At 39.3% G+C, this 11,194-nt stretch overlaps 1 protein-coding gene across 1 annotated transcript; it reads left to right on the top strand.

Moving 5' to 3' along the window:
- Positions 1–1,120: 1,120 nt before the first annotated feature.
- nr1d2b (nuclear receptor subfamily 1, group D, member 2b) lies at positions 1,121–10,994 on the top strand. The gene is made up of 8 exons (XM_063010399.1): positions 1,121–1,394; positions 4,239–4,460; positions 4,902–4,990; positions 5,934–6,078; positions 6,238–6,899; positions 7,390–7,575; positions 7,937–8,147; positions 8,347–10,994. Exons 1-8 carry the CDS (start codon positions 1,376–1,378, stop codon positions 8,541–8,543), a joined length of 1,731 nt encoding a protein of 576 aa, XP_062866469.1. The 5' UTR covers positions 1,121–1,375; the 3' UTR covers positions 8,544–10,994.
- The last annotated feature ends 200 nt before the right edge of the window (positions 10,995–11,194 follow it).

Raw genomic sequence — 11,194 nt, 5'->3', positions numbered from 1 at the left:
ACTGTCCATTTTATCAGCTCCACTTACCATATAGAAGCACTTTGTAGTTCTACAATTACTGACTAGTACGTCTGTTTCTCTACATACTTTTTTATCCTGCTTTCACCCTGTTCTTCAATGGTCAGGACCACCACAGAGCAGGTATTATTTAGGTGGTGGTCATTCTCAGCACTGCAGTGACACTGACATGGTGGTGGTGTGTCAGTGTGTGTTGTGCTGGTATGAGTGAATCAGACACAGCAGCGCTGCTGGAGTTTTTAAATACCGTGTCCACTCACTGTCCACTCTATTAGACACTCCTACCTAGTTGGTACAAGTTGTAGATGTAAAGTCAGACACGATCGCTCATCTATTGCTGCTGTTTGAGTTGGTCATCTTCTAGACCATCAGTGGTCACAGGATGCTGCCTACGAGGTGCTGTTGGCTGGATATATTTTTGGTTGGTGGACTATTCTCAGTCCAGCAGTGACAGTGAGAAGTTTAAAAACTTCATCAGCACAACACACACTAACACACCACCACCATGTCAGTGTCACTGCAGTGCTGAGAATGACCCACCACCTAAATAATACCTGCTCTGTGGTGGTCCTGTGGGGGTCCTGACCATTGAAGAACAGCATGAAAGGGGGCTAACAAAGCATGCAGAAAAACAGATGGACTACAGTCAGTAATTGTAGAACTACAAAGGTAAGTGGAGCTGATAAAATCAACACTGAGTGTAGAAACAAGGAGGTGGTTTTAATGTTATGGCTGATCAGTGTACGTATATTAATACTACCCAGGACCTAGGGTATAAGCTTTTTTATCATCATCAGATTTCATCTGCTGGCATGTTGGGGAGCCCGGCGTGGGTGCTTGGAGGACACAGCGTTACTTATGAAACTGTGTCAGTGGGTTACATTGACACTAACGTGCAATTGCGTGGAAGGAGGAGGAGCAGCCAAACTGAACTGGGTCACGTGGACCTCAATGAGCACTTTTGCTGGAAACACAAGTCGGTACAGAACTAGACGGTGAATCTACATCTGAGTCAGTGGAGTTTTACAGGAATCAGTTCATTACTTGAGCGAAAGCTTTAGACCTTTTATGCGAATCAATTTTGAAGATTTGGTGAGTCGACTCAGTTTGATTCATTCTGAGTGAAGCGAGAAAGATCTGTGTCACAGTCTGGTTCTTTTACAGTTCGAAAAGGGGCTGTGAATTTGACCTTAGAGCCAAACGAAATTCAGCTACTTGAAGAGGAAAAGATTGTTTGATAGATGTTTTGTTTTTGAATCAGTGAGCACTTGAGTCGGTAGCTTTTATTGGCATAGGTTGGAAAGTTGGTGGTGTAAAGGCATCAACAGTACATCATCAAGAGCTGTTGTGCGAGGACATGGATTTAACAAAAGCTGGTAAGATTGGCTGCTTGTTATGTTTATATTATGTTATGATTTTTACAAACGTGTGCAGATTTGAATATGAAGCCTAAATAGAAAATGTCAACAGCAACAGCACACTTCCTGGAAAGTGATGTTTCCTAGGTTACAGTTGCTTCCCTAGTGTTTATTAAAATGAAATAAATATATCAATATATAAGCACATATGTTAATCTAAACTACTGATTTATTTCATCAGTACCGTGTTTATTGTTCGTTCCGAACCCTAAAACTGTAAGTAGGTTAAGAGTGATACTGTAATTCAGACATCTGCCAGTGACGGAACTGCAGTCGCTCGGTTCACATGGCCCGCTCGCCCTAGCCATGTGCATGTGTATTTACGCTACCCGTGCCTCTTCTCTGATTGGTCCAAAACCTGTGTGACGTAGCTATTGCATAATTCTGCACGGTTCGGTGTTGCTGCTCGGAGCAGCGGATACACGTGAGAGGCTGCAGTCTGAGAGCTGACCTACTTACACAGGAACAATGGCTCGTCCAATCCACACCGAGCTCACACGGCTTTCTTTCGTTTAAACATGTGCTGAATAGACTTTTGTGCTTTAATAAAACATCTAGAATGGATAAGGATACATTTTCTAAGTGTATGTGGGAGCTATATTAATGTTCAGTTGTGTTAAATATTTATCCTAATAGACCTTTTCATTCATACTCATTCAAACCCTTGGAATCTTCTCGAAACTCTATGTTCCTGTCAGTATATGACCCTTAAAAGATACACTGTCATAATAACAGAACCCTGCATTTTATATTTCGTTCAGCTAGTTTGCCAAGTATAACAGCACTAAGTCATCAACCCTAGGTGCAAGTGGTTAAGGTACAGGACTAGTAATCCGAAGGTTGCTGGTTCAAGCCCCACCACTGCTAGGTTGCTGCTGTTGGACCCTTGAGCAAGGTCCTTAACCCTCAACTGCTCAGACTGTATACTGTAAGTCGCCTTGGATAAAGGCGTCTGCTAAATGCCGAAAATACAAATATATAATATAAATGTACTAGGGCATAGCTCAGTAGTTAAGGTACTGGACTAGTAATCAGAAGGTTGCCAGCTCAAGCCCCACCACTGCCAAGTTGCCACTGTTGGGCCCCTGAGCAAGGAAGGCCCTTAACCCTTTTAAAAAAATAATTGTAAGTTGCTTTGGATAAAAGCGTCTGCTAAATGCCGAAAAATGTAAATGTAAATGTACTATAATGGTTGATAAGAATCCAGAACAAGAAATATAAAGCACTTTTTTTTAATGTTAATGTGCCCAGCCACCAATCTTCTGATATGCCATGAGTGTATCTGTGAACTGGGTTTATGTTCCATTGTCTAAATATATTTATAAAGCCCTTTTGTGTTCATGCAGTTCATTTCATTTGTTGGCAACTTGCCACTGTTGGGCCCTTCAACAACACTCTTGAACCATAGTTCCTTGAATTGTATTTAGTTATAAGTGCTAAATGCTGTAAATGTAAATTCCACCGTTTACCTTTACAGACTTCATGTCCATATTACACAATAAACTCTACAATTCTTGCCACACATTATAACCATAAGCAAAAGAGGTCAAGTGGGAGGAAAGTAGCTCAACGATTAAGATGCAGGATTAGTAATCAGAATGTTGCTGGTTCAAGCCACACCAAAGCCAAGTTGCTGCTGCTTAGGGCCTGAGCAAGCTGTTAATCCTCAATTGCTGCTAAATGCCATAAATATAAATTTAAGTGACAAAATAGTTTTGATAATATGCAGTCTATCTATCCATCCATCCATCTAATCCGATCTAATCTATCCATCTAATATGTGCCACTACGGAAAAGGCTTAAAACAGACCTTGATAAAGCCATTTTGAGGTTTAAAACATTTGAGGTAGCCAAAAAAATTCTGAAATATTAATGTAAAATATATGTAAAATATGTTAACACTAAGATACAAAGTTAAATAAGTAAGATCTGTTAAAGTGAGTTTTCCACTTTAAATCTGCCAGATTCACTTTCTAAATGAAAACATAATGCCAAGCCATGTGCTGATTCTAGTGGTGTTAGAGTGCTGCACCCTGAAAGGGTTATGTAATGCTGTTACCTAACATGAAGAACAGGGGCAAAATCCGGTTAAACAAGGAAGAAAATATAAAAGACATTACTGAAACTGGTCTAATGGCTTTCTAAGAACAGCCCAGCATTCTTTTACTGCAAATCATATCTATACAAGGCATAAATCTATGAAGGAACATATTCATTTACCAAAATACCATTGTGTCTAAGCTGTTGAATCACCAGACTGATTGTTTAAGGGGTGCTTATAGATTTCTATGTATGGGATGGTCTATGTATGGTTACATTTTATTTACTAAAATATGCTTTATATATCATGGAATGAGATTGAAACAATGAGCTTTACCTTTATTTTAAAAAATCTGACAGCTTTGGGTTACATTTTTTTTTATTGTAAATTGTCAGATAGCAAGCAATGGCTATCTTTTTGTTAGTTTAGGTTTAGTATTGTACATGAGCATGTACCAATTAAAAAATATATATCATGAACAGCATTAACTCACATTGAATTACATAATGAGATGTAAACAAAACAGTCCATTTGCCTACTTACCTATTTTCTAGCTGCAGGGCGATCAGGAGATACAATATGCAGTGGCAGGGACATTAACAGCCAGACATTCAGACAATTACTGAATTTCTTTCTTTATTAATACATTCATTAGAAGAAACATTTGTACAGCAAATAACATTCATTTTGGTCAAATAATAAAATAAAAAAGTATGTGTTTTGTAGAGGTTCTTTTATCACTCATTGTCATTCTCCAACAGGGGGCGTGATAGCCTATATCAGCTCATCAAGTTCAGCCTCCAGCCCGGAGTCATGCCACAGTGACAGTTTTAACAGCAGCTACCATTTTTCCTCCTCCTCACCTGCTTCCTCTTCCAACAGCCTTGATGGACAGCAGGGCGACACAGCCACCCTTACTCAACCACAGGGTCCATGCATGGCAAAGACACGCTCGCCATCTACTGCCAAAAGTGGCATCACCAGTAAATATTGCTTTTTCCCTTTGCATATTTTTCATGTTAACAAATGTTACACTAATTCCCACCAGTACACTCTAAAATCCTGTAAAAAGCCTTTCTTAAAGTATGTACGCTGTTATAGCTGCTGCGGTGGGGGTTAAGTCCAGTTTGATTTCCAAGGTTTTTGAATAGGATGTCCTCATGGTGAGGTGTCCACATACTTTTGGCCATATCGTGTATGTAACACTAACTTTTAAAGACATGCTAAATATACAGTGTGGCAGTTGCCCTGTGCTCTACATGGTCTGTACTCTAGACTGTAGGCTGCGTTTATTTGATTTTACAAATACATTACAACCCATTATCGGGCTCAGTCTAGCTCAGCTGCTTTCCATCTTCAAACATTATCCAGTAAGGGTGATTAAATTAGTCTCATTTTGATTAAGTCTGTTTTTGCTCCTACAGAGATTAGTGGCCTGGTGCTGCTGTGTAAAGTGTGTGGAGACGTGGCTTCGGGATTCCACTATGGAGTTCATGCATGCGAAGGTTGCAAGGTGAGAAAATGCACCCCAAAATATCAAGTCTCTTTGTTATACAACATTCCATATCTTTATTTGATAACATTCTTCATTTTTGCATATTTTTTTAAGTAGAATTTCTAACTAAATTGTATATAAGACAAAGATAAAACAAGTAAACACAAAATGCAAATGGATGTATGACCCTTACATCAAAAATAGATAAATTGACCCTGTATAAAATGGTTGTTGTGTTCTTATTCAGTCAACCAACAAACTAATTTTAATGGATCACTGGCTTCACATAGTCTAGACACATCAATGTATATAGAAGGCAGATACTTGTTTTACGCCACTGTTAAAACCATATGGTAGACAATAATGATATGTCAAAGTTAAATTACATAAGTATACTCAGCTCAAGATTCCAACCAACTTGGAGCTAGAAAGAATCATAAAAGACACAAAATAATCTGTTATGAAAAGGTGGGAAATTGTTGAAAAATTAAAAATATGGTTTAGGGGGGTGAGTTTATGGGTCTTAATTTGTACCCTGCTCAGCAGTACTGAACATTGTTGCCATAGATTACAAGAAAGCTTTTTAATAAAGCTTAGTAAGCCCAGGCTTTTAAAGCTTTGATAATAGAGGTCAAACTGTTCCTTAATGAGTGCAACCTGGTCATTTCAAAAGTTCTAAATACATTTTGGCTTTTAAAATAAATGTTTTGCAAAATTATATAAGAACAATTAGCAGCGGTCCACTTAACCATTGTAAGCTGGTCTCTTGCTGTTTGACACGACTCATGAAAAGCAAGTTGACTTTTAAGTGCAGGACAAACCTGTATCAAATAGCCCAAAAACCTACTGCTACAGAGACTACTTTGCTTGAAGTTTTAAATCCTTTACCCGGTAATGGTCTCACCATCCAATGTTGTTGACTTGCCGATGTCCTTACTGTTCCACCTTTGCTTTCTTTCAGGGTTTTTTCAGGAGGAGCATCCAACAAAATATCCAGTACAAGAAGTGCCTTAAGAACGGCAACTGTCCCATCATGCGCATTAACAGGAACAGATGCCAGCAGTGTCGCTTCAAGAAGTGTCTGCTTGTTGGCATGTCTAGAGATGGTAAGGTTCTGACTAGTGTTTAATTCTATGTTAATTATTTCCTATAAACAAAAAAATGTAATAACACTGAGAAGCTCTGATAAGCTGATTTTATTTGAATGATTACTCTCTAAGCTCCTAATGGAAAATGGGTTTAACCAAATAAGTATGTGCCCCCAGCTGTGCGTTTTGGACGAATCCCGAAGCGGGAGAAGCAGCGCATGTTGTTGGAGATGCAGAGTGCCATGACTAACATGATGAACAACAGCCAGCTCCAGGGCAGCAATCCTCCAATGCCCAGCAATCAGACTCCACCCTGTCTCGCAAACCTTCCATCAGGAGCACCCCCCCTGGCACCATCTTCCTTCTCACCTGCTTCTTCACCTCAAAGCAACCAGTCTGAGTCAAGTACTGACCCTGAGTCCCTACTCCATCCCATGGACACAAGCCAGAGCTCAGACTCCACTGCCACAGACAGTGGGGAAGAAGAGGTCACTGGCAGAGGGACCAGGCCAAACCAGGAAACCCAACGGATAATGGACGAGGCACAGGATGTGTGGAACCGTCACAACAACATTGCTACAGTAATGCTCCAGCACCCACCTTCGAGCTGCACTCCTCATAATCATCAACATTTACCACTGAAAGACAATTTGCTCAGCCAGTGCCCTGTCAGAGTGAGCAAGTATGCATCAAGTGGGCAGTGCCATGCTCAAATGCATTACGCTCAAACCAGTAACCATTGTCCTGTGTCTGGTCACTCAATTCAACTGCACAATGAAAATAGAGTCAATGGAACCTTTGCTGGAGCAGCATGGAGTGGAGGCAACAGGATGCATCTGGTAGGTGTAAACATGTTTTACATTCAAAATAAAGACCTTAAATCATTAAAAGCCTGTTTTTTACAGTTATACATAAGCTACACTTTAAGGCTAAATATATGTGGACATCCCCTCTTAATTATACGGCCTTCTAACATTATGTCAATTAGAGGAAGACCTTTTCATTATCAAGAATGACTTTACTTCTGTAAATGAGGTCCATAAAGAAATGATTTAAAGAATATGGTGTTGAAAAACACCAGTGGCCTGCACAGAGCCCTAACTTTTACCCCCCTGAAAAAATTTAGGATGAATTGGAACGCCAGTTGTGAGCTAAGCCTTCTCGTCCAACATTGTTGCCTGATCTAACAAAATGAGCAGACAAACTACAAAAGCCTTCCCAGAAGAGGGGCGCCAACTTTGTATTAATGGCCATGGTTTTGAAATGGGATGTCTAACAAGATTATGGTCAGTGTATGTCTTTTAATACCTCCTTATTTTTCTTTACCAGGTGTGTCCCATGAACACTTCACCATATGTGGACCCATATAAATCAGGCCATGCTATCTGGCAGGAATTCTCCATGAGCTTTACACCAGCTGTTAGGGAGGTGGTGGAGTTTGCCAAACGCATCCCAGGATTTAAAGAGCTTTTGCAGCATGACCAGATCAGCCTGCTCAAAGCTGGTACTTTTGAGGTATGCACAGTGTGTCATTTACTGTCTGATGCGTTCTCTATTATGTATTCAAATTACAAATAGGGAAGTTTTTTGTCAGTACGGAGTCTGGTAGAAATGTTACCAGCAGCGTGGCACTTACCATTACTCACACATGCTCACATTACACTGTTTTCATTTAATAAAGCATAAGAACTTGTTGATATGAAACTCATGAAAACTGTAATGTGTTTTATACTTAACAATTTTTGGTTAATTGGTTAACCTTTGACTAATGACAGTAGGTTATTGGTAAATAAAAAGTGGGAAAAAAATTGCAACCCTATTTTTGTATGAAGGCCATGCTATTAATCTACTATTATGTTGTGTTTCACTGGACCAGGTGCTGGTGGTTCGTTTTGCCTCTCTGTTCAACATGACCGAGCGTACTGTGACCTTTCTGAGTGGGAAGAAGTACAGCATAGATGCACTCTTCTCCATGGGTGCAGGTGACCTTCTTAACTCCATGCTAGAATTCAGCGAGAAACTGCGCTCACTGAACCTCAGTGAGGAGGAGATGGGCCTCTTCACCGCTGTCGTGCTTGTCTCTGCAGGTACTAAATAATGAGCAAAAGACAACTATATTTATTTTCCAGTATCTAGACTGAGTATAGGTCTTCCAAACTTCAAATGCTTCTTTAAATGCATTTATAGTCAAATAAGAACAAAATGCAAGTACATTATATGTACTATGGTACCCTGTCAAAATGGTGGTGTTATGAAACTGACCTTATTGTGCTGGTGTGTCCTCAGACCGTTCCGGCCTGGAGAATTCTAAATCAGTGGAAGCACTGCAGGAGTCACTGATCCATGCCCTGCGCAGCCACATTACACAAAACCACCCGGCCGAGAGTGGCATCTTCACAAAGCTGCTTCTTAAACTGCCAGAGCTGCGCTCATTAAACAACATGCACTCAGAGCAGCTACTGGCCTTCAAGGTCCAGCCATGAACAGCGCTCCTCCTGCTTCTGTAACTGTGGATCCTGCTCTCCCTTCACCTCCCTTCCTCACATACTGCAAATCTAGAGTACTCATCTAATCTGTCAGTGTGCTTTCCACCTCCAGAATTGGAGGATTGGGGGCTGATGTGAAGGTGCAGAGGAGCAGCAACTTGAGCGGTTGTAATATAGGTGAGGTAAATACTTATTTTGTGGTAATGCAAAACGGATCACAATGATTGCTTGAAGATGGACTATGGGGTGTAGACATTTTTCAGAGGCACCTTCTTGAACTTCTTCGACTTCAAATGTTGAACTGTGCAATATGTGAACTATGTTTACTGTTTAGTTTTTTGGTCAGTTAATGGTGTCAGAGATGATGTGTCATATAGAATAGGGCTGTTATTATACCTCCTCCTCCTTTCTAGGAGGAGTGATTAGGGTTCTCTTTTTTATTAATTTGGGGATAGCTTACTGGCTTATTGAACATAAAAAATATTATAATCACTTCAAAGCAAAAGACCAAAAATTACAGAATGTCTTACCAGAAATAATAAATGTGTACTGGGGGCCATGCTTTTGGTTAACAGCATTTTATTCATTGTCAGCTAGGGGTAGCCAGATACACCTATTACCTAGACTAGTCAACAGCTACCGTTCCTTTCAAAATATTGCTTTCAAGTTTTTTCATTAAAAAAGGGGAAATGTCCAGTTCCCAATATTTAATTTGTATTAAATCATTTGAATGGGTGCTAAAAGGTTTTGCATTGCCAACTACTGGCATGTTCAAAATTCGCCAGAGAAACCAAGCAGAATTTTGTAAATAGTGCCAAACTTTGAATTGCATAATGATTCTTTGACTGGTGGCACAAGTACTCAGGTGTGATTACCATCAAGAGGTTTGGGTTCTTAACGTTTATTCACAGTTGATCAAAAATGCAGTCAGTGCTCGCTAACCCTAATGTACTGTTCAATATTACTATACAATATTCAATAAAAATGTACAAACGTTTGCTGTTGGTGAGGAGGTAGAATTATAAATCATGTGTAAAAGTTTATGTACACATGGGACCTGATTTGGTTCTCAAAATTTGGCTAGCAGAGACATAATACATTCCCTAATTCTTTAAGTTAGTTGATGCTCATATTCTGTCACATGTTCTTTATTATTGCGTCAAAAACAAATTCACTTTAATGCATAATGTTGTGTGGAACAGGTGTACGGTAATGACACCAGGAGAGAGTGGATTCTTCTTTTCATTAGCTGTGCCCAACACAAACTTGTATGGTTTTTGGAGAATGGTAATGTCAGGGTTTCCATGCCTCCTCACTTAAACAAAATGCAATTAAAAGAAAGCTAGTTAGATGAGTTCTGTTGGAACTTTTTTCTGCAGTAAAGTCAGCCATGGACCAGAGGAATATGTGAGAAGCTGCCATATTAAAGCATTGTAAAATAAAAGGTGGTGAAATGTGCTGTGCCCCTTTACTCATCTGATAGAGATTAGGATGGTTAGCGGGTATTTTTCTCTGTGTTCTAGCTAAGTATTTGTAGCCAATTTAAAAACTACCTTTTTTGTTTAGTCTACTGATGCAGCCGTGTATGTGTTGCGAGTGATTGAACTATATTTGGTAGTATAAAAATCAAACGCTCTGGCAGTGTTTCTGTTTATTGGGCAAACTTGAGACGCTTGCATGCACTGCCTGACGTTTACTTATGGGACCCACTTGAAAATTCAAGAAATTTACTCAAATAACTGACAGTATCAGTTTGTATCAATGGAGCAGTTTTTTTTTTATCAAAGCTAACTATAATACAAGGTTTTGTGTATTTTGGTAATGGTTACATTATGAAAAGTAGGGCATTAGTCCTTTTATGTGTAGTGATTTCAGTCTGCTGTGCTCACTGCAATTCTGGGTCTATTTTCTTTTGATTTTGGTCAAGTCTGTTGGTCAGTGCACCTCTGTGTGGTAGGTCTTTGATTTCTTTTTTTTCTTTTTTTGATCAGCTGTGCAATCAGCTGTGTGTTTTTACACACAAGCATATCACAAGATAAACTGAGAGGGAACTTGGAGCTATCAGAATGGACAAACATGACGAAACTGTTTCATGGTTTGACTGAAATGTCAAACGTACCTCATAATGATTAATGAACTGTTCATCAGACATGAATGTATTTGCAGTGATGGATATGCCAGCAAGAATGTAGTGTACAGTCAGAGTGGTTTTGACTCCAGAGAGCCAGATTTCATCATAGTCTGTTCCCAAAAGTCCTGATAGCATCTATGTTCCCTCTCTCTGTTTTCATCCTGCAGGTCTGTCAGCACTGGATTGTCAAATTCTGATGTGTATTGTTTTTATTTTGTGAAAATATTTCTTTGTGAAATAGATTTATATATGTAAGATATACAAGTAATAAATAAAGAAATATATATTACATATAAAATAAAACAATTAAATGAAAAGCGTTTTGATCTGATGTGTTCACTTTGTTTTTAAATAAAATACAAAACCATGTAAAGCATGAAGACCCTCCTCCCTTTATTATTAGTTCAGGTGTGTCACAAAGAGATGTATAAAGTCAATGATGTGGACCAGCTTTGTGCCAAAACTTAATGGAAGGTCCTTTTATCTTCCAGCAGTAATATTGTTTGACATTGTTTGG

Source organism: Trichomycterus rosablanca, chromosome 2 (assembly GCF_030014385.1).
Source record: "Trichomycterus rosablanca isolate fTriRos1 chromosome 2, fTriRos1.hap1, whole genome shotgun sequence".
Lineage (NCBI taxonomy): Eukaryota > Metazoa > Chordata > Actinopteri > Siluriformes > Trichomycteridae > Trichomycterus > Trichomycterus rosablanca.
This window is presented reverse-complemented; position numbering and strand designations above follow the sequence as displayed.